Here is a 24,244-nt window from a genome sequence, read left to right as displayed (position 1 = left end):
ATAACTTTTTTTCTCTGATTCTGTTTTGTTGAAGTTTTAATTTAAAGAAAATGCTTAATTTCATATTCTATCTTGCAGGTGAAGGGAATGAGGAGATCAGTAATATGATTCACAGTTATATCAAAGAAATTGAAGATCTCAGGTGCAGTTCATGTTCTTTCATACGTAATGCACGTGTTTTGGGTTTTGTAGTATAGTTATATTGTTATTTGTTGAGCTTGTTGTTTAGTAACTGTTCACGGTGATATTTTAGTCCTTTGGTGAGGTTAACTCTAGGGGAATAGGTACTTGCCTTTCCCATAATATCACATTCCAAACTACTTTTCTCCCTTCTCTTCCCATATTATCTTCCTATATTATCCTCCTACTCTAGTTACTATACCTCTGATTGGGAGTTTACCTAACCTGATGTACAGGGCCGGCATAACTAATATCTATGAGGTTACTTTTGGTGCCTTCCCTCCCTGTGCCTCTTTCTTCACCATTTGGGAATGGTCAACATCAATAACTCATTTCTAATTTTTTAAAAGATTTATTTGTTTATTTTGGAATGAGGAGGGCAGAGAGAGAATGGGAGGGAGAGAGAGAATCTCAAGCAGACCTTCCCACTGAGCATATAGCCTGATGAGGGGCTTGATCTCATGACCCTATTATGATGACCTGAGCCGAAACCAAGAGTTGGACACTTAACCAACTGAGCCATCCAGCCCACCCCCGCCGAGTCATTTCTAATTTTTTAAATGTCCCATTACTGCTGCTCTTTTCTACTTCTCCAGCTGTTTTTTATGTGTGACTCATTGCATCCCTACCAATTTCCTTGCCTCTCTGGTACATAGAGAGCCTCCTTCAACACTCATTTCATACAACATACTACAAATGCTTACTGTGTGCCAAACACCATGCTGTGGACTCAGCAAGTGTGACATAAACAAGGAGTTCCCAGTCTAGGTGGGGTGACTTACGTAGATAGTCACATGTAGTAAATGGAATGACAGAAAATAGTTCTAAGAACACCCACGCCTGGTGTGGGAAGGTGGAGGAGACCACTGAGCCCAGACTGGGGTAATACAGATTAGAAAGCAGTTCAGGGACAAAATTCATTTCTATATTTTCAGGTTCCATGGTCTGCTCTGATGGCTGAGCTACTTTCTCTTAAAGTAAAACTACAGTGAGCTCTGTGGGGGAGCATATAAGTAGCTCAGATCTCATTTTTGCTACCCATTTGCAGAAGATAACCAAGTGGGAGATCATCTTTCATAGACACCCTAACACTTCTCCATCTTGTATTTGTGTGCTCTTCCTCTCCCCTTTGAGCTGTTTTAGAGACAGAGATGAGTATTGTTTCCATTGTTTCTGCCTCCACAAGGCACACTGGATCCCTTAAATGTTTCAAGAAGTGAAAACATATAAGACATTTGATGTGGTTGAAGATAAAGTTACTCAAGTAACTGTTACCCTTATTTGGTATATGTATCTTTAAGCTTTACCTTTTTGATGGAGGCTTTGGGGACATTAGGTCCTGGTTCTGGTCAGCAGCCAATCTGGACTTAACAGTTTTATCCTGTGTTGGCAGTGCTCTTTCCTGCCTACTACCAAAAACTTATTCTCTGACCTCACTCTGTAGACCCTATTTACCATTTCTTGAGACATAACTGACATTTCTATCTTTGAATTCTTTTTTTTTTTTTAAAGATTTTATTTATTTATTCGACAGAGATAGAGACAGCAGGCGAGAGAGGGAACACAAGCAGGGGGAGTGGGAGAGGAAGAAGCAGGCTCATAGCAGAGGAGCCTGATGTGGGGCTCGATCCCATAACGCCGGGATCACGCCCTGAGCCGAAGGCAGACGCTTAACCGCTGTGCCACCCAGGCGCCCCTCTATCTTTGAATTCTTAAAGATCCTCTTCCTCCTCTTAGGCTGCTTCCCTTTATATCTTATTTCTTTGACACTGGTCAATTTTTTAGGCTCATTCTAAGCTCTGGTTCTTGTGCTTTATTTCTTTTCTTCTAAGGCCATATCTAAGCCTGATCTCATTATAGGACAAATGGCTTGACTAGTGTCATTATTTCCTACAAAACAGAATCATTTCTACTCCTCATGTGGCTAAACACAACATCTAATATCTCTCTTTTTCAAGTTCTTGATATAAGACTATTCTTTAAGCCATTTAGAAAACAGAGATGACTCTTAGGCCCTGCGTTCATTATTTGTGTCAGTTAATGGCTTGTTCCACTTGTCCACAACTTCTTTGATGGTTCTTTAATTAGGTGTGTCCCACTCCTGAGGGTAGTCTTCTAGAATGCCAAGCTATAATTTACAATATAAAAAATAATGTACATATGGAATAAGCATAAATGAGCTTTGAATATAAATTGGATTACCTGGATTGAAATTAAATTTTCTACTTATTAATAAGTTTGTGACCTTGGGCAAGTTCCCTAACATCTCTGAGCTTTAGTTTGTTTATGTCTAAGAATGAGGTAATATCTGCTAGTCTCAAGGAGTTATTATGGGGCTCAAATGAAAGAACAAGATATCACAGCCTAACGTGGTATTATTTAGGTCCAAGTTCTCATATCATTTTTTTCTCTACTAAATCCTACTCCAATCCATATTTCTACCAAAACTTCATCTTTGGAAGGCATTTATTCATAGCTCCTTTAACATAATCCACATTTATGTTGATTATTGCCACTTGGGAATGTTCATATTTTAAGTTTTGTTCTAATTGTTAAATAGTACTAGTTTCCTTTTAATAAATTTACATGTCCCATTAGTTGTTGTGAAATAATAATGGACACTAATTAATTAATTAGTTCTTGTTTTTTGGACAGGGGCTTAAAATTTTTGTAGAAATTTTTGAGAAGATGGGAAAGTATAAAAAAATTAAAGTCAACCATATGGCTACCATTACTAGAACTGCTGTTAACATTTTGGTATATCTTTTTAATGGTTTTTCAATGCATACTTTAGCAAAATTGACATAAGGGTATATATATTGCTTTCCTATCTTTTCTTTAAAATGTGACAAGATATTATGAGCATTTTTAAATGCTATTAAATATTTTTCTAACATAATTTTTGCTTGATTACATGTGGTACTATCTTGTGGTTGTAATTGATTTGTTTAATTAATCGCCCACTGCTTGATAATTATATCCTTTCCAACTTTCTGGTAAGATTAGTTATTATTCATTAAATACATTAGCAATCTGGTGAGTTTTAAATTCATTATATCATTGATCCTCATAACAATGATAGGGAAATGTGTATTTTCATCTCATTTTACTGAGGAAAGAGTAGAGGCTTTTAAAGACTAACAGCCCAAGATCAAGTGAGTGACGGAGCTAAGATGCAACCTGCTCCTTCCTAAGGAAGTTTGTGTCCTTCCCCTCATGACTCACTGCTTGGTCTCCTGTTAAATGAAATGCAGGTAGCAGGGTCGGTTGGTGAGTGGGAAGAGAGAGTGTTGTTATCAAAAAAGCCCAAAAAGCAACTTATGTTAATGTATCTTGAGCTTTGTGGAGTTGATCCCTAAAGGTTTCAGCCTTTATCAGCACCAGCATTGAAGAAGCATTGAATATACCCCTATGAAATGCAAACCTAAAGCTGGTAATAAAAGAATTTGTCTGGTTATTATATAAATGAACCAGTACAAAACTGATCATTATTGATAGCTAATTTATTATATTTTTGTTTATTATTTTTTGTGGGGTTTTTTGTTATTATATTTAGTTTATTATCTCATTCATTATTATGTACCCAGGCTATTGAAAATACAGAAAAATGTAAATTTTGGCTTTGAGTTTTTAGAGTTAAGCTGAGTTTTTATACTTATGTTATGCTCTTGATTAACAAAATGACAGCATTATATTCAGAAGCTTCTTTAAAGTAATTTTGAAATCATTTAACCTGGACGTTTGTACACAGCTGCTTAACCATTTCAAAATAATGTAATTGTTATTCTGCTCACATAAGACACCAGACATAATAAAACAATTTCATTAAAGAATGTATAAGACACTGACTTAAAACATATGTTCACTGACTTATGTACACTCTGTTTCTAGCTGATTCCAGCAGTGTCATGAATAATTTTGGTAGTAAAAAAACACAGAGGTGATTGTGTCTTCTAGAGCTTATAAATTGCAAATTAATCTAGCATCTTTCTCTGAAATACTTGGACGTATGGCAGAAGTGCTGTACAATATAGTTTTGAGACTGATCTAGTAAGATAGTACTTTCTCCTTATAGCCCTGTCTCAATCACCGTTCTGCCAAATTGACCTTGGAAATCTATTATATTGAAGTAGGTAATTGTGTTCTTGGTGGTTTAAATCAAGTAGAAATAAAGGACTAGCCTAGTGGACTCTGAATCCCTTTTTGTTTCAAGAGTCCCCTCTTTTAGAATCTCGTCATTCTGTGTTTTTTGCATATTACTGACAGTACATACGTTATTCTCCTGTCATTATTAGGACTGCTTGAGCAAACAAAAGAATGTTTTCAATTATCAAACTCAGGTTTCCTTGGTGATACCATCTTTTCCCACGCCATGCTTTGGAGCCAGATGTCTTTCAGCCAGTTAGGGGCAAGTTTGACTAACTATTCCTTACAAAGATTTGGAAATGCTATTATAGCATGATGAATGAAGAACTGAAAGAAAGGGTACCATGCTGCTTGTAGATTTTAAGTTTAAATGATGGGTTTACAAAGCAACATCACTAATGCCTACTGGCCAGAATGCAACTAATCTAATTACCATTGGCACTTTTGAGCACTAAAAATGTGATTTCAAATTTGTAATTATTTAATCAGGGAATTTCAAAAACTCCTAAACATTAATGTTTCTGAGCACATTTATTTAAAAAAAAAAAAAACAACCAACCAACCAACAACAACCCTACCTTGTAGCAACATTGAAATACATTTTGAATAACCTTTTAGCATACAAAACAATATATTTGAAAATGTTCCCTATTTATAGCTACAGTAGTCAGATTTGTAGAGACAGAAAGTAACATGGTGTTGCTAGGGGCTGGGAGCAGAGGGAAATGGGGAGTTAACGTTTACTGGGTGCAGAGTTTTAGTTGGAGAAAATGAACAAGTTCTGGAGGTGGATGGCGGCCGTGGTTGCACAATAGTTTGGATGCACTTTGTGCTGCTGAGCTATATGCTTAAAAATGGTTAGGGTGGTAAATTGTACGCTATGAATTGTGTACTACAATAAAAAACGTTTCCCATTTAAATATATTTTTATTCACTAGGGCGAAATTATTAGAAAGTGAAGCTGTGAATGAGAACCTTCGAAAAAACTTGACAAGAGCCACAGCAAGATCACCGTATTTCAGTGGATCATCAACTTTCTCTCCTACTATCCTGTCCTCAGACAAAGAGACCATTGAAATTATAGATCTAGCTAAGAAAGATTTAGAGAAGCTGAAAAGGAAAGAAAAGAAGAAGAAAAAAAGGTAGTGTTATAAAGTCACTGCTATATGAATCCTGTTTTTCTTTCTTTTCAGGATATCTTAATTTGCAATTACAGTGAGTATACAGAGTCTCACAGTATGTTAATAAGGGAAATGTCATTTAAATTAGCTGAAAATTATAATGATATACATTTACTGGTTTATCTCTACTTGTATGTAAGAAAAATAAGTTAATTATAATAATATGGTAGATTTTATTTAGACTTTGACAAGGTAAAATTACTATTAGAAATTATTTTATTATTTTTCAAATAGCTGCTTTTGCATTCCATTCATCTTCTCTGCAAAGCTTGCTCTACCATCACAACTCACTGTTTCCATTTCTTTCCCATTTTCTAATGCAATTTAGTAGTCTCATGGATATAATCTGATTCCTGTCTCGATTAGTTTAACTAAAGGCTAAACTAATCCATCAGACTGTCATTTAATTTCATTTGGTCTCTTCAGTATTTCTGCAGGGCTTCTAATTTGATTATGTCAAAGTTATTTATGTTGTTTTAGGCCTTTTGAAAGAACAAGGAGTTACTCAGCTTTTCACCACTGTTTTAGGCTTTCTTTTCCTTGCATCCTAATAATATCTTCCTCTGAAATCAACTGGGTGCAAAGAAGAGGAAAATAAAAATTTGACCACTTGTAATGTGTGAGTGGTTAAATATTCACAAATTCTTTACATGTCTACATACTGATTCTGTGGTGCAGTCACATTACTTACTAAATGTAGTTTGAACATGCCAGCCAAATTAATTTTAAGCATTTTTGGCTAGATATTCAAAAGGGGACACAGCTATCAAATGGTTTATCACAAGAGTCTTGCTTTGTAGAATTATTGACATTTAGTCTACCTGCTGCTTTGCTCAGTTTATTTAGAAATTTATTTAGGCAACCAGGCATTTCTTCCTTGAACAGTCCAGTTAACTAAAGTAAATGGGGGTTTAAATTTTTCAAGTTAATTCTGCTGTGTGTCCTTGAGTTAAAAAGGAATGATTAGAATAATTAAAACAAGGAGTTACACATTTATGGTTAGGAGGCATTGCAACTGAAATTGCATTCTTAAGATACTAATGTCTTAATAGGTGTTTTTCATGGATGACTGATTATGGCAGCAGTAAGATATCTAATGATTAGCTTTTATGCAGGGTAGTTAAAACTGAAACAGTGATCACAGAATTATATGTGATCTCACATACCGCTTGAATGAAAATGAGATTTTTGCACATGACTTACTATTTTCTTGTAAAATTCAGTTTGGTAGGTGGTCAAAATATCAAATAGTATGACTTGTTTTTAAAGGTCTTGGTTTTGTTCATGAATAATAAGTATGAGGAAGGGTATCTTTTTCAAGGTCATGAACTGATTCTGTTGTTTCATTTTGAGGTAAATTTAGAGATGTTACCATAATACCTGTTAGGTATGAATAAAAAACAGGGATCCCAATAGAAACCTAAGCTGTTTTGACATTTTTATAGTGAGCACAGTACCTAAAATAATACCTCTGGTGAAGGTTATTTTTGTGACAATGCAGGGAGATAAGCATTTTGACTGGTAAATAGTACTAAAGGAAAAATATATTATTATTAACATTTGTCCCTGGTGCTTTTAAGGTAAAAAAATTAAATAGCTGTTATTTCAAAGTGAAGAATTGACTATTTCAGTGATTATGGTGGCTGTAGTAATTGTTATGGTAAAAATAATAGCAGATGTTAATGCTAAAAAGACCTTACCAACAACTATGTTTAAACATAAGAACCCAACTGAAAAACGTTGTTATTTTTAACAAAAAGTGATACAAAATAAAAAAAAAAAATTGGTGAGGAAAAAACCAAACTAGATAAGGTAAATTCAGAGATATATCTTAATCATCTTGAAAAAAGTGAATGATGGCTTAAAATGAGAAATATTAATGCTTCCTAAAATTAATAATCATATATGATATTTAAAAAATGCTTTATAAGGCATTTTCACATACATGTTATAGCGTGTCTTTGTAGAACTGAAACCTATATAATGTAGTGTGAACCTAGAAAAAAATTTCTTACGTACCATAAACTGCCTGACAGCCTTTAGAACCAGTTTATGAATCTATATAATTCCATATATAAATTTGTAGAATTTAATACAATTTTTCTTACCACACTCTATTCAAACCTTCTTGTGGATTTAAACATGAAAACCAATACTGTTTTACTCAGCTTGATTAAAGCATTTCATTTATCATTGTTTCCTTTTTGCTGTAGATCCTAATAACTTTTAGGCTGCACGTAATGTAAATTCCTATTTTACAAATGTAGGTAAGCTGTCATTTTAGCTAAAGGGTTTGCTACAGGTTGAAACAAACAAATCATGAACAAAGAGTTCCAGAAGCATGTAGAGTGACTGCAGTTTGTCTAGGTTTCCATGGGAACTCTTTGGAGGCACTAGCTCCTGTTTAGGTATATTGATTCTGGTTGAGTTGTTTTATATCCCTCGTATTTATGTATTTTATTCATCAGAGAGGGCATTGTAAAATTTGGATTCTGCCTCAACCTTACATACGCAGTAAGTTCATTTAAAAATTCTTTGGAAAAAAATAGTAAAAAACATTCTTTGGAATTTGGGACTAATTTTTCTCTAGAAAATGTTATAAATACATATTGTCCAGGTTTCCCAACTGACTCACATACAGTGATTTTTTTACCCATTTTGTAGTGTGGTAAGAGCAATTCAGAAGGGAAGGGGGAAAGGAAAAAAGGTAAAAGAAACTTTCTTTCCTTTCATGGATGTAGCCAACCTTTAGGGAGAAAGTGTTAATTTCTGCCTTAGCCATCCTTTTTTTTCCATCTTCTGACCCCCTGTGTCCTTAAGCTGCCTGTCATGGTCCATTCCTCCCTTATGTGGTAGTTCTGATGTAATTCACTCTACTCTAAAGTATTCCTGATTCCAAAATCATCTACTTCCTTCTCTCCTCTCCTTAAATTCAAATTTGGGAGCAAAACCATCTATGGCTAAAGGAATCCACACTATATATATCCACGTTATGACTTATAACCAATAAGCCTCCTTCCTAAGGATGTTCGTAATTTTGAAAGAGGAAGCATTAATTCAAATACTGAGTGACAGCAGCCTCATGAAGAAAAAAAGAAATCAAGTTATGTAGGGAAGATTTTTACCTTCTTTTAGCTGAGAGTTTCCAAGATTTATCTGGGGCTTCACTTTTGGGTACAGATGTCCTAAGCTGTCCTCATTCTCATAGCTGTGTTCTTTCCTCCCCACTAAAGCCACAAATTATTTAGAAGCTCCATTTTTTTAAATTTCCTTCATTTTGTGTTTGTTAGTTTTTGGTTGTAGTGGCTACGGGGCCCCTGACAAAGTAAGTGTTGGTAGGAAGAGTAGCAAGTGGATCATTTTTATGTCAGAAACTGCTTATGTTCAACGAAGGCATCATAAGTCCTGTTTTACATGGAAGTTAAACCTTTTTCTGCATCAAAGTCTTTATCATAGTTACAAAAATTAGCTAATATGTGGAGGTTTAAGATTTATTCTTCTACCTGTCTGTGCTTATTTACTATTGAGCTGTAAAATCACCCATAGTTGTAGATAGGAAAATAAGGGAGTGTAACAAAATAAGGTGGAATAATTGAAGAGACTGTATTACCTCTTTTTCAGTAACAGAAATGTTAAAATTATTGGCAAGATTTGTCATTCTCTCTCCTCTTAATAGGAGAAGCATTCTTTCTCCATGTAATGGAACTAAATGGAATAAAAACTGAACTCCTTTATTTATTTATTTATTTTTTAAAGATTTTATTTATTTATTCGACAGAGATAGAGACAGCCAGTGAGAGAGGGAACACAAGCAGGGGGAGTGGGAGAGGAAGAAGCAGGCTCCCAGCGGAGGAGCCTGATGTGGGGCTCGATTCCATAACACCGAGATCACACCCTGAGCCGAAGGCAGACGCTTAACCGCTCTGCCACCCAGGCGCCCCCTGAACTCCTTTAAATTATGGAGAAGTATCAGATTGTTAGTTTATTTTTCTGCCCCCCCCCCACTGTCTTTTTGAACTACTTGTTGCAATGTTGTTTAAAGAAACAATAGAAAAGGCATCTAACATTTATCTACTTACTAGCTCATATCATCCATACATTTTTTTTTCATCCATACATTTTAATAGAGCTCTGTTGTGTTAGATAAACAGCATATTGGACGTAGAAAATTTGGGCTCTTTGCCAGGGAGTCATAGCCTTTGAGCTATTGTAGGTCATTTTCATTAGTATAAGTCTAGACTAGGCATTAATCCCTATGTTTTTTGGATATCTAGCTTTAAATGACTTGAAGTATAAAAAGCTTCACTAATTCATTGGACTGCGTTATACTTGTGTTTAGTGGTGTCAGGTTGAAACTCTAGAAACACATAGATTTCTTAGGTGATAGCTTTATTTTCCTTTTCTTAGCCATTATACTGGACCTTTTGATCCCTGGTGAATATCACTCTAGAATTTTTTTCCCAAAAAGATTGCTAGTCTCTTCTTGTGATAGCAATATATAAGTTGATTATGAAAAACCATCACAGGCCAACAAAGAGAAATCACATGCAAGCACATGAAAATAACTGGCTTGAAATAATTTATACTTAAGACCCAATCTCTTCATTTAAAAATATTGATGATTCTGAAAAATATTTTTGGAATTCTGGTCACAAGTGTGCTATATCAAGATTGCTATATGCTTAATCAGAGCCTAGCACATCTGTCTTTTTGTTCATATGACAAATATTGGTATTCAGTACATTCCATTGAGTAAAGATCCCCAAGTGTGTGTATTGAATATTGTTTAAATTATATTTCAAAGTCTTTAAGTACATATTTTTAGTTTTTCTTATATTTTTCTGATTGAAGAACAATCTTACTAATGGAAAGTACTGCATTTCCCATTTTATTGCCACCTTTGCCGTAGTCCTTTTAGTAGTTTCTAATTATTAGTACAGTGATATTATGAGATTTTATTTTCAATTAATAAAATTACCATTTTTCACTGATATCATAACAACCATACTCATTTGACTGTAATACCATTTCATGTATGATTCTGAGATAGAACTTTTTTTTTAGATTTAGTGATGTTCACATGTAGTATATTAAAAATAGAAAACAAGTTTCAAAAAAGTAGCATTCTAGTATGTAGTATTAATGGTATTTTCATATTATGGTATAAAGGCATTACTTTTTGAAGTTCTTTTAATGATGCCATAAAAAGGTCTTTTGGGAAGGCTTAAAAGGAAGAGGGTATCACTGAATGTGGGCTTTTTTGGGGAAGCTGAGAAAATTGAAACATTTCAGATTAAAAAAAGCAATGGCATCCAAATACTCTTACTACTGATCAAGTTATATAAACGGAGACTCTACATTTTACTGCTGAATAATTTCAACTGATAATCTATATACTCTTCTTAGATATAATGCTGCTTGTTTTTCTACTTACTTTTTATTCATACAAAATGTATTGCCTTTTTACTGTGTATTGTCCTTTGATGATATCTTTTAAAATTTATTTTAAAGTCTTCAAGCTCATGTATCATTTTTACCTTCTTATCACTTTCGCTTTTTACTGTCTGGTTTGTCCTTCATTGGCTTGGCCTTCCAATACTGTGCCTCGTGATTTTGAAGGCTACAGAAACTTGAGGAAAGCAATCGAGAAGAAAGAAGGTTGGAATATTTCCCAGGTTTTTTATTAAAATGTCATTTAAATACTTAGTTGCCATTCACAAGGAAATGTGTTATAGAATTATAGATTGTTTCAGACTAGATTAGCTTGGTGCTCCTAAAATTAATGATGATTTTATAAAATTGACAAATACATCAAGTGTATTTCCAGAAACTATTTTTTGAGAATAAAACCCTCCCTAGTTACCTGGATTAAAATTCATGTGATTTCTGAATAAACTATCATAATTACGATGGTGACTTACCTTTTTTAGGCAAAAAATGACCCCTCCAAAACCCACCATTGACTTTCAGAATGTATCTTTCAAAAACTTGTGAACAGATTGGGAATTTTTAATTGGGTGGGAATTGAGATTTTGTTGCAGCCCATGCTAAGTCACAGGTGGGTTTTTCTCCCCTCTTTCTTATTTGGTGTAATATTTGGAATATTATATCTGCAATTCAAATGTATTTGCATATACAAATATCTATAATAGTTGGAAAACAGCATTAAGTGGCAACAAAGCAACAGGAAACTGTGGCCTTATTATAGATAAGATTTACAAGGCATTTTTAAGGTTGAGTTAGAAAAATAAGTGTTGCTTTTAAAATGTATTTGAGGTGAGTGTCAGAAATAGGATATTTTCTTTTTTTCACTTAAAATATGAGCAAAATTTAAAGGCACATTTCTGAACTCTCCAAACAATAGATATTTGCATTTTAGTCATGCAGAATTATAGTTATTTAAACCAGGATCAAGTAGGATTTTACTTCTTATCAGAACTTCTCTTCATAGCTTTTTCTAAATAACCCCCCAGATTATATGATCAAAATGATTAAGAAAATAATATTTAAATATTTTAGAAGCACCACTTCAGAAATTTCAAATCTTACTTAAAATAAGCCTTTTGAGAACTTTCACTCTGCAGTAATTAGCTACCATAATATCTTATTTTAAATATGAAAGCTTAAAAATTATATTTTCTTCAAATTATTTAATAATTTACATTCCATAATTATATTCCACACATTACATAGTATTCTATAGTATCTATAATTTTATTCTATAATTCTATAACTTATTTAAAGTATCCTATAGTGAGAATGTAATTCTAATTGTCTGTAAGTTGGACTAGAACTCACCTAACTAGTATGTATTTAGGATGTTCTGTTTATCATAAGAATTAAATTATGGCATTAAAAATGTGAGATTTCCTCTATTTTAGAAGGTCAAAATAAAATACACAGTTAAAGTAGTGTATGAAAGCACCCTTCCACCTTAAAATTTTCAAGTCCTTTAAGTGTCTTTAGTGAGTAAAGTTTGCTTCTGGTTTTTATATCATCCCCTAAAGGATAGCAAAAGCAGAGCAGTTTTGTGTTCTAGGATAGGACTTTTCAAACATGAATATGCACACAAATCACCTGAGTAGTTTGATAAAATGAAGATTCTGATTCAGTAAAACTGAGGTGGAGTCTGAGATTTTGCTTATCTAACTAGCTTCTGGATGATGCTGATGTTCCATGTCTGTGAACTTGAACTTTAAGCATAAGATTCTAGAATACTGGCCTGGGAGTCAAGACACTTTGTTCTGTCTAGTCCCCTTGAGCAGGCTAACTACCCTAGGCCACAGTTTCTTTTTAGGTTGTCAACAAAAACGTTGATATTGGTTGTTAAGTGTCAAAGGGGTTAAACCACGTGATCACTAGTGTTCCTTCCGACTCCACGACTCTGTGTAACATGCAAACTTAAATATTTTTCATTGCTGCTTAGATAGTTATTTTAGATATCAGTTTGTCTCAGTTTATTGAGGAAAACTTGAATATCTGAGGTACAACAATTATAAAGTAGCAACTTACATTTGGCATGAACAGCTTATAATATATGAGTTAGCTTTTTATATATAAGTGAAAAGTAACATTTGCTGGGTACTGGTGACTTGGAGAAAGTAAGAGGATTAGAATAAAGTGGTTATCTAGCTATAAACTGGAGTAAAAGAGAATTTGGGTTGGAGCTTAAATAATGAAACAATCAACAATAACAAAAATTGTGTGTTGCAACAATTTACAGGTGAGGAAGGAAAACTGCATAGGGGAGAGATTGGGGAATGCTGATGGGAAATATCTTTCCAAACATATTCACCTGTCCTAGTGTTAACCTTAGTCCTAAACCTCAAGTATAGTCTGTTTGAGTGCCCGGTACTGTCCTTTGAGTGGGATGATGGGCGAAGGGGAGTTTCTTTCTAGAGTTTCAGTTGGAACTGCATGGTAGGAAATCAACAGCCCTAATATAATCCAAGTGATGTAAGAGAGGCATTCAGTATAATCAACTTTTTTTGTTAACAAAATGATTTAACAACACTCATGGAACCCTGTTATAATTTACTTGATTTCTTTCCAGTTAAGATTGTTTTATTGATACTGCTACTGGTTGTTCCTTCTCACTGTACAGATATGCTGTCTTCTGGGCATCTTTATGCATCTTTCAGCCTGTGCCATTAGCTTCCAACATGATTAGTGCACGAGACACATAGAGGTGTTCATGCACAGTCGTAGAGATTAATGTATTTAATAAACACTTACTGCACATTTATTATGTACATCCCCTGGGTACTGGGGACATAATGTAGAGTCAAATGGGCATGATCCCTGCCCTCACAAGGCTTACAGTTTAGTAGGGAAGACAGAAATTATAGAAATAATCACATAAATAAACATGAATTAAGAACTCTGAAAAGTGCTTACAAGGGACAAGTATTTATCTTGTTCCAAGTACAAAAGTATCTGTGAGAATTGGGACATAGGGTTAAACATTATAGTTTAATAATAACAGAGCTTAAATAAGATTAAATTTTTATCCTAGAAACTAAGAACAAGTCTAGGTTTGGGGGCAGTTTTTTAATGTAGCAGAATATCTGAAAGAAATGGTAGCTGTTATAAAGGTATTTTGATAAGGTTTTTAAGCTCTTTCTAGGGGAATTTTATTTGGAGAATATTTTTTTTTTTTTTAATTCTTGGTGATTTCAAAATGTTACAGTAGCACAAGAAGAAATCTTTCACATATAGATTTATTTGAAGTTCACTTTCCTAGTATTATTTAGTTTGATTACATGTATGAATCTAGTGAACAGATGTATAACTTCTGTGCATAATTGATCATGGTTGCTGGACCCTAAAAGAGTCATAGTGAATTAAGTGTGAAAAGCTTTGCTCACTGTAGTGTGCATTGTCTTCTTCTCAAGGCCACTGGGGCTGAGTTAGGTTAACTATAAGCATTACCTGACATCAATGTGTAGTTAGAGCTGTTAGTACCAGATGACTGAACAGGAGGCTTCTATTTGGTATGGCCAGTCTTGCAGCAGATCCTGCAATTTCCCATTCAGTCAAAGGTCAGGCTGAACCTCAGACAGTTATGGTGTGCAAAGACCCATTTGTGTGAGAACATTTTAAGAAAAGTCCTTATGGCCAAGAAATAACTCCTGTGCTAGAGAATTACTAGGAAGACCTAACCACTCTAATGATACAGCCAGTGAAGACAGACTTACTGTGAGCAGATTTATTCTGGGTCTTTAAATTTATTTTTAAATGTATTAGGACATCAATACAAATTCAGCTTCTGTATCTTCGTATTTAGATAGGAAAAGTCATATATTTAGGTGAGAAAAGAAAAATATTTGTTTTGATTTCCTTTGAATTTAAATCACCTATGTTCTAGTTAATTGGCTAGTTATTGTGACTAGTTCATAGCTGTCTCATCAGATCTCATGCCTTAGGGTATAATCTATTCCTCAGTGTTTCTAGAAAATAAACTTTCCTCCAGTGATATAATTCACTATTGTTTGGCAGTTTCTGTTTTCTTCTGAAGCATCAGACATAACTTTGCTCAGTCAAATGATAAACTCTGCTAGTTTGTTTTCACAAATGATGATTTTTAAGATCTGGGAGACAAAAGTGAACAATTTTCCTCTCTATTTTAATACTGTACCCTTTTGTTCCTTTTTTTAAAGTGTGGCTGGTAAAGAGGATAATACAGATACTGACCAAGAGAAGAAAGAGGAAAAGGGTATTACAGAAAGAGAAAGCAGTGAATTAGAAGTGGTAAGTATGAAAGAACGAACCTGGACATTTCAGTGCCTGGATTTAGCTTGTTTATGTTTGGTGATAATTATACTAACTTATATGTAGAAAAGAGAAATGGTTATCATGCATCCATTTTAAACTATTTGCTTGAGGACTTCTTTTCTTCAGAAATGTGAGCCATAAAATACTGGTAACTCTCAATCTTGTGCAACATGAAGCATTGTATGTGTGTGGGGGGGAGTAGAACACTAGGAGAGATGAAGTACTATTTTATTAAGACAAAATTATGTAATAACCCTAAAATTATGGAATGATTTTTGCACTGATGAAAGGTGAAATTTGTGTACTTCTGTATTTTATACTTCAGCAATCTCTCTTAATGAGGTAACCAGTTTGTTTTGTTGATATTATGCTATTAATAGTCATAAATCACATTTTAGGAAGAGAGTCAAGAAGTGAGTGATCATGAGGAAGAAGAGGAGGAGGAGGAGGAAGAAGAAGATGATATTGAAGGGGGTGAAAGCTCCGATGAATCAGATTCTGAATCAGATGAGAAAGGTACTTGCTATTTAGTACAAGGACAAAAATTAATTTGGGGAATTTATTTAAAATAGTGGCAGAAAGCATTCTTCATTTCATTCTTGATGAAGGCAGCTTTTATAACTGCTGACTTGTGTTTCCCCTCCCAGCCTCATGTTTCTGCCCCTCCTGGATTTAGTCATTGTGTGATTTCCATTCATACTTAGCACAAATAGTATCTGTTGTCACTGATGAATGTGAACAATCTCTCTTGTTCACCTCTTTTTTCGTTTTTGGTTTATCCAGGACATTTTCCTTACAGCTGTTAAGTGAATACCTGAATATAGATGATGGTTTTCATGCTCTTACTTGAAAGTTAGAAGTATGATATTGTGGCCTATTACAGTATGTTTATTTTCTTCTTTTGTAAATAGCCAATTATCAAGCAGACTTAGCAAACATTACTTGTGAAATTGCAATCAAGCAAAAGCTGATTGATGAACTAGAAAACAGCCAGAAAAGACTGCAGACACTGAAAAAGCAGTATGAAGAGAAGCTAATGATGCTGCAGCATAAAATTCGGGACACTCAGCTTGAGAGAGACCAGGTGCTCCAGAACTTAGGTAAGAATTACATTTAATTCTAATTAAAGTTCCAACTAAATTGCCAAAATGGGTTTTTAATCATTTCTGCCTTTAGAGAAAGAAATTGCATTAGAAGCCACATTATATGCGAGTTTGTCTTATTATGTTGAATATTGCTTATTTTTTTCATATCTAGGCTATTTAATTATTTTGTCCAAAATTGTGGCTAATTGCTTTACTGTCTTGATTTATGCTGGCAATATTTTTTTAAATTAAAAAAAAAACTTAAATAATTGTTAAACAAGCTGAGGGTAGATAATAAAAGAGAGAGTGATTCACAGATGCCCTGGGCTCCTAAGGTTTGTGTTTGGAAGGTAGTTTTCTCTGAGCTCATGAGTTGTAAATCTGCAAAATGAAAATCTTTATTTCATAGAAATAAATACAAATACCCTTTGATCGTTTAGGTTCAGTGGAATCTTACTCAGAAGAAAAAGCAAAAAAAGTCAGGTCTGAATATGAAAAGAAACTCCAAGCCATGAATAAGGAACTACAAAGACTTCAGACAGCCCAAAAAGAGCATGCAAGGTTGCTTAAAAACCAGTCTCAATATGAAAAGCAATTGAAGAAATTGCAGCAGGATGTGATGGAAATGAAAAAAACAAAGGTATTGATTATATTTTGCATTAAAGTCTGATGTTGAGGATACTTATGTCATTTGGGACAAAAAAATTATGTGGTTCTTTCCATATTCAATAAAAGGTAATCCAGTCTTAAAAATGATACACTTCCTTTTGGCAATTAGAAGTTGTTTCCTATAGTCATCCATTATCAAAGCCTTTCTTCAGAATAGCTGAAAATCATGTGGTCAAAAACAGGGCTTCTTTGACTGATGGATATAGCTCTCCTCCTGAAACACATAAAGTATTTTGAACATGCAAAAAATTGCTGATAATTACATAATGAACACTATATTCACTGTTTAGATATTAAACATTACAGTATATACAAAACCTCCTATATATTCCTTTCTGATCATATTCCCTTTTCCCCCAGAAGTAACAACTATCTTGAATTTAGTGTTTATCCTTCCCATGCATAGAAAAATATAAATTGTCTTCTCTTGACTAAAGAGGGTATGCGAATCCTGATCTGTTCTGTGTTTTTGTTGTGGGATTAATTATTCTTATTAACATTTGACATGACAATCAATATCAGATAGCAAATGTGAAAATGATTTAGGAAGTTTTAATCTATAATGTGTCTTTGATGATGACAGCAATAGCTAAAATTATTAGGTGCTTACTATATGCAAGGCATTGTTATAAGCACTCTACAGGTATTACTCAATAAATTCTCATAATAGTCCAATGCTATAGAGCTGTTATCTCTATTTTATTTTTGAGAAATGTAAACCTAGAGAGGTTAAGTAATTTGCTCAAGGTCACACAGCTAGTGGTAATAAGTACCAAAAATTCATTCAAGTTATAGAATACACTGAATATAAAATGCATAAAGCACTAAGCAATTTGATAGAAACATACTAGAAAACTATTAGAAATAGAAATGTATTAATCCCACAAAATAAGAATTGACCATCTAAAATGTGCAGCAAAGCTCCATTATTTCCATGTTAAGTATTCAGAATTCTGTTTACTTCCATACGTGTGATTAATTTAATGAATGTTGTGATAGGAAAACTCCAATAGATGTGTTTACCTAATTTTTTTAGGTTCGACTAATGAAACAAATGAAAGAAGAACAAGAAAAAGCCAGATTGACAGAGTCTCGGAGAAACAGAGAGATTGCTCAATTGAAAAAAGATCAACGTAAAAGAGATGTGAGCGGACTTTAACTTTCAGTTATATACAAATATTGTACCTTGAACAAGCTTGTTTAATAAATGGAAGAAAATTTTCTGATAACTGTAACTATTAAGTGCAGGTTAAGGACCGTAAGTAAGCATTAATTTTATAATATGGCATTTATTATAATATATGGATTATAGTAACTTAATATACAAGATTATAAAAACACTGTAATATTATTATAAGTTTTAGTAGAGGCTTATTTCCTAGATGATGAGATGAGAGAAAATGGCAAAGAATAATTGATTATCTCTAGGGAGATCACGGAACTACTTACAGTATTATGTAAGATAGTGATTTTAGGATGGTTCCAGACAGTTTCACCACTAGAGATTCTTAGCAATGTTCCTGGAATAATAACCCACTTTCATTAGAGGAGGCTTTACTAAGAGCTATAAAAGTTTTCATATTCTTTCACTTAAGAATCCTGCTTCTCCCATGAACTTAGGCTAAGAAAATAATCTAAAATCAGAAAAATTGTTATGTGTTAAAATCTTTACTTTAGGGTTATTTGTAATAGTGAAAAATGTAAAACAACCAAGATGCTTGACAATAAGGGGAATGGCTAAATTACTGTCCATCTCAGTTAATAGGTTATTATTTATCCATTGAAGATTAATATTTGAAATTGCATAGGAAGATGAGAAATGACCGTGATTTAACATTAAGTGTAGAGTAGCATTTTTAAAAAGAGTTTATTTCTTTATTTGAGACAGAGAGTCGGGGGGGGGGGGGGCAGGGGAGAAGCAGACTCCCTGCTGACTGGAAGCCTGATGCAGGGCTTGATCCTAGGACATTGAGATCATGACCTGAGCCAAAGGCAGATGCTTAACTGACTGAGTCATCCAGGTGCCCCATAAAGTAGCATTTCATGTATGCATGCTTAATTAAAATGAGGGAAAAAATTTTAAGGCTATATACCAGCATGCTAACTGTAATTGTGTTAAGATTTTAGGTTATAGTCAGTTTGTTTTTTTCTTCTTTCCAAATTTCTGGCAAAATGGTTATTTCATTTATGATTTTTTTTTCCTCGGAAGAAGAGGCCATCGTTGTCTTTTCCCCATTGTTGGTTAGGTTTCAGCCTCTGTTCTTTTTTCTTGCTCAACTTGTTCTAAATCCTCCCTGGAGAAAATGTGAGCAAACAACATATTTTAGAAAGTAGACATCTACTTTGGGAAGTAAAGAGAAAGTTTAAGGAGATAGAGGGAGTAATGAGAAAAGTAGATATTCATGAGATGACTGCTGTGTTAAGACTGTACTTCTTTCTTTCTTTCTATTTACAAAAATTGGCATATATTCACGAGCTGTAAAATTCACTCCTTTAAACTGTACAATTCAAGGATTTAGTATATTCACAGAATTGTGCAACAATCACTGTTTTATTCCAGAATATTTTTCATCACTCCAAAAAGAAACTCCGTACCCATTAGCAGTCACTCCCATTCTCCCGTCTCCCTGGCCCCTGACAGCCACTCTAGTATACTTTCTGTCTCCATGGATTTGCCCACTGTGTATGTTACATATGAATGAAATATGCAATATATAGCCTTTTTTATCTGGCTTTTTAAATTAGCATGATGTTTTCAAGGTTCATCTGTGTTATTGCATGTACTGGTAGTCCATCCCTTTTTACGACTGTATGCATAGAGCACATTTTGTTTATCCATTCCTTAATTGGTAGACATTTGGGTTATATCCACTTTTTGGCTATTTATGTATTTATTTAGAAGTTTCTATTCAAACTCCAGTTAACATACAGTGTAATATTAGTTTCAGGTGTACAATATAGTGATTCAGCACTTCCATGTAACACCTGGCGCTCATCACAACAAATGCCCTCTTTAATCCCATCCCCTATTTCACCCACCTCCCCACCCACCTCCCCTCTAGTAGCTATTTGTTCTCTATAGTTAAGAGTCTGTTTTTTGATTTGCGCCTCTCTTTTTTTCCCTTTGCTCATTTGTTTTGTTTCTTAAATTCTGCACTTTACTCAGCCATAAAAAAAATGAAATCTTGCCATTTGCAATGATCTGGATGAAGCTGGAGAGTATTATGGTAAATGAAATAAGTCAGAGAAAGACAAATACTATATTTATTTTGTTTTTAATCCAAATTTTTGGATGACAGGAATAATTTCCTTACAATATTCACTACTTATTTCTTTGTAACTAATTCATATGAGACATAGAGGTCAATACTGAACAGTTGACTCCTGGGATGGAACTTTTGAATCTTATTCCACAACATAGGATCATACATGATACAATATTCTGTTATAAAGATGTGAAGCTGGCTAATCACATACAAAGCTAAAATTCAGACTCCTTCACACTTTTACTTGTTGCCTTGTGTGCATATTGAACCCCTTTCTAAATTGTTTCTTGTCATATTCATCTTTTAACCCTTTGTATATTGTACACCATACAAAGAATAAGAATGAACTTGAGATTTGACTTAGAATAGGAGAATACTTAATGTAGTAGTAACAAGTATCAAACTATATGTTAATTTTTTTTTTTAAAGATTTTTATTTATTTATTTGATGGAAAGAGAGACGGCCAGCGAGAGAGGGAACACAGGCAGGGGGAGTGGGAGAGGAAGAAGCAGGCTCCCAGCAGAGGAGCCTGGTGTGGGGCTCGATCCCAGGACCCTGGGATCACGCCCTGAGCCGAAGGCAGACGCTTGATGACTGAGCCACCCAGGCACCCCTATATGTTAATTTTGGTACTTCATTCACTTAAAAAGATTTGTTAACTTTGCCTCTATGTCAATCATTGCTGTAGGCAATGAAGATATGGCAGTGATAAGAGTCTGGTTCTCCAAGAATTCTCATCTGATGACATAGGAATATGCATAAACATGAGATGAATGATTTGTTTGAATTAGTGATACAAAAATGAAGGGTTATTTGGTATATCACAGAATTTAAGTCCCACAAGGGATATTTGTGAGTAAGCCCAATTCCTAAGCTTTGCCCAAGGTCACAGAGTTGAATAAATGACAGAACTAGAACTAGGATCTCTGTTCTTTTTCAGCCCAAAATTCTTTCCTAAATTTTAGCTTTATAAAATGGCTTAAAGTAATTTATAATGAATTGTCTTTATCATATAGAGTACCTAGAAACAAGTTGGTAGCCAATACTGACATGTTTTATTGTTAATTTACTTTACCCAACATATTTTCAAAGTTACTATAAAGTGTTAGTATAATGAATATATTTTCCCTATATTTAAAACAGAGTTAATAATTGCTGTATATATTGTAAAGTGACTATTGAAAATATTCTAAGTTGTGTTTCTTCCTGTTCTTGCCTCAGCTAGCAAAACAAATGTCTAGCAAAAATGAAACATAACTTATAATATTTATAAAGCATTTAGAAAAGTACTTGTATATAGTAAGCATTATATAGTGTTTCTTAAATAAAAGTATATCACAGAGATAACTTCATTTTTTAGAAAAGGTGGCTGCATCAGTTGCATTTTTGTTTATTGGAATAAAATATCCTTATCTGTAGCAATGGATGCAAGGTTGTTGTTAGCTCAGATTCTGCTAAGAACTATTACAGTTCCCAATGGGACGGGGGAATATGTTAATGCAGGAGTAGGAAGCGTTGTATCTTTCAGTTCACCGTTTTAACTTATTCATTATTATTTTATAGCATCAACTTAGACTTCTAGAAGCCCAAAAAAGAAACCAAGAAGTGGTTCTTCGTCGCAAAACTGAAGAGGCAAGTTGATCAGTTGGAGGAAACATTCTGGCTTCGTCGAGGTAAATAATGTACTTCTGTAGACTAAGAGAATGAGTCAATCTCTCTTGCTCTTTCAGGTTACAGCTCTTCGCAGGCAAGTGAGGCCCATGTCAGATAGAGTGGCTGGGAAAGTCACTCGGAAGCTGAGCTCATCTGATAGCCCTGTTCAGGACGCGGGTTCCAGTGCAGCTGCCGTAGAAGCAGATGTATCAAGGGCAGGAGCCCAGCAGAAAATGAGAATTCCTGTGGCAAGAGTCCAGGCCTTACCAACGTCCACAACAAATGGAACCAGGTCAGTACAATCCTTCTATTCCTTCTGACATAATCTTTGTGGCATTATTACTAAATGTTGGACTTAAATGAAAAACAGCTCATTATTTGGCAGTGCACAATCAAATCAGCACATCAGTAATTATGTTTTTGTCTGTTTTTATATGATTATAGAAAAAAATATCAGAGGAAAGGATTGACTGGCCGAGTGTTTACTTCCAAGACGGCTCGCATGAAGTGGCAGCTTCTTGAGCGCAGGGTCACAGACATCATTATGCAGAAAATGACTATTTCCAATATGGAGGCGGATATGAATAGACTCCTCAAGGTGTGGAAAATAGAACGTAGATCTGCTTTTCCTTAGCTCGCTGTTCATTTTAGTTTTCCAAATTTGATCTCTGGGTAAATTAATACTTTACCAATTTTCCTTTCTTTTTTTTTCTTTTCTTTTCTTTTTTCTTTTCTTTTCTTTCTTTCTTTCTTTCTTTCTTTCTTTCTTTCTTTCTTTCTTTCTTTTGGTGAGTTTTGATTGCATTGTGTGTGGATAGATGAACATCATTTCTTTTTTTGTTTTGCTTTGTTTCAGTTGTGATAAGAACAGACAGCATGAGATCGACCCTCTTAACACATTTTTAAGTGTACAGCACAGTGTTGTTAACCATAGGCACAGTGTTGTGCAGCGGATCTCTAGAACTTACTCATCTTGCATAACTGAAAGTTCATACCCATTGAACAGTTACCCCCTCCCCTAGCCCCTGGCAACCACCATTTTACTTAGTGCGTCTATGAGTTTGACTAGATACCTCATATAAATGGAATCGTGCAGTATTTGTCCTTCTGTGACTCACTTATTTCACTTAGCATAATGTTCTTAAGGTCCTGGATCAATATTATTTCTTAAAATCTGATCTGTTTTCTCAATAGCAACGGGAAGAACTCACAAAAAGACGAGAAAAACTTTCAAAAAGACGGGAAAAGATAGTCAAGGAGAGTGGAGAGGGAGATAAAAATGTGGTTAACATCAATGAGGAGATGGAGTCATTAACTGCTAATATAGATTACATCAATGACAGTATCTCTGATTGTCAAGCCAACATTATGCAGATGGAAGAAGCAAAGGTTTGTAATTGTAAAAAAGTGGTTAATGGCTTAAGGAAGGTATTTTCATATTTATTATTAAAAGCACTTTGAATTTTTATATCAAGGAGTTTTTTATTTATTGATTTAATATGATTTTTAGGTTTTACATGAATATCACTCCCTGCCTGCTCTCCAGATTTCTTTGTTGATTTTGTGATATTATTTATTGTTTGTAAAATCAAAAATGTTTAAAAATGTATGTCATTTATTAATCCACCTTGAATTCTTAACTGCTCAAGTATGTTTTTTTTCTTTTCATCTAGCTCATATGTTTCTTGGGGGTAGAAATCATATTTTACATTTCTCTCAGGAGTCTTATTAACTAGCCCGATACTACCAAATAAGTGAATGAAATAATAGGCTTTGCCTCTGTTTGGATACATTCAGCTCAAAATAATGTTCATCATATGCTGGTTTGATGTAGGAAGAAGGAGAAACATTGGATGTCACTGCAGTCATTAATGCTTGCACACTTACAGAAGCCCGATACCTGCTAGATCACTTCTTGTCAATGGGTATCAATAAGGTATGATCCAACTATACCGTTATTGAAAACCTAAGTTTTGATTCATTCATTTTGTTTATCTTTCTCCAGTGACCCTTTCTTTTGTAAAGTAAGAAGTTTATTTTTTAAAATGAAAATCATTCTTTTATCTTTCTTTAGAGTTAAGAAAAGTCAGCACTATTTAGATAGATTGCATTAGCTTGTCATCCATTGTACTTGTGTATTAGAACAGATAACCAACTTAAACAAGAAATAATTCATCTTTTGCTTTAACAAAGGAAAAATAAAAATCTCTTGGGATGCAAACAAATTTGGTCTCATAACTTTGGTTTAATATTGATTCTTTACAGCTCAAAAGAAAATCAGAAAGGAAA

At 34.1% G+C, this 24,244-nt stretch overlaps 1 protein-coding gene across 11 annotated transcripts in view; it reads left to right on the top strand.

The window, feature by feature from the left end:
- KIF21A (kinesin family member 21A) overlaps positions 1-24,244 on the top strand; it is a 163,136-nt gene that overhangs the window by 100,921 nt on the left and 37,971 nt on the right. For 7 of the 11 annotated variants that reach the window (XM_057318970.1, XM_057318968.1, XM_057318972.1 and 4 more), the window contains exons 10-22: positions 79-142; positions 5,265-5,468; positions 11,127-11,165; positions 15,167-15,257; positions 15,680-15,797; positions 16,193-16,381; positions 16,807-17,006; positions 18,072-18,179; positions 21,866-21,934; positions 22,033-22,247; positions 22,400-22,553; positions 23,150-23,344; positions 23,790-23,891. In XM_057318970.1, coding sequence (XP_057174953.1) covers positions 79-142; positions 5,265-5,468; positions 11,127-11,165; positions 15,167-15,257; positions 15,680-15,797; positions 16,193-16,381; positions 16,807-17,006; positions 18,072-18,179; positions 21,866-21,934; positions 22,033-22,247; positions 22,400-22,553; positions 23,150-23,344; positions 23,790-23,891 — 1,748 coding nt within the window. The remainder of the gene's footprint in view (positions 1-78; positions 143-5,264; positions 5,469-11,126; positions 11,166-15,166; positions 15,258-15,679; positions 15,798-16,192; positions 16,382-16,806; positions 17,007-18,071; positions 18,180-21,865; positions 21,935-22,032; positions 22,248-22,399; positions 22,554-23,149; positions 23,345-23,789; positions 23,892-24,244) is intronic. The other 4 variants (XM_026502108.4, XM_026502104.4, XM_026502107.4 and 1 more) reach the window with 1 other exon arrangement.

Source organism: Ursus arctos, unplaced genomic scaffold (assembly GCF_023065955.2).
Source record: "Ursus arctos isolate Adak ecotype North America unplaced genomic scaffold, UrsArc2.0 scaffold_26, whole genome shotgun sequence".
NCBI classification, from domain to species: Eukaryota; Metazoa; Chordata; class Mammalia; order Carnivora; family Ursidae; genus Ursus; species Ursus arctos.
Note: the sequence above shows the minus strand (reverse complement) of the source record. Positions and strands in the feature narration are given on the sequence as shown.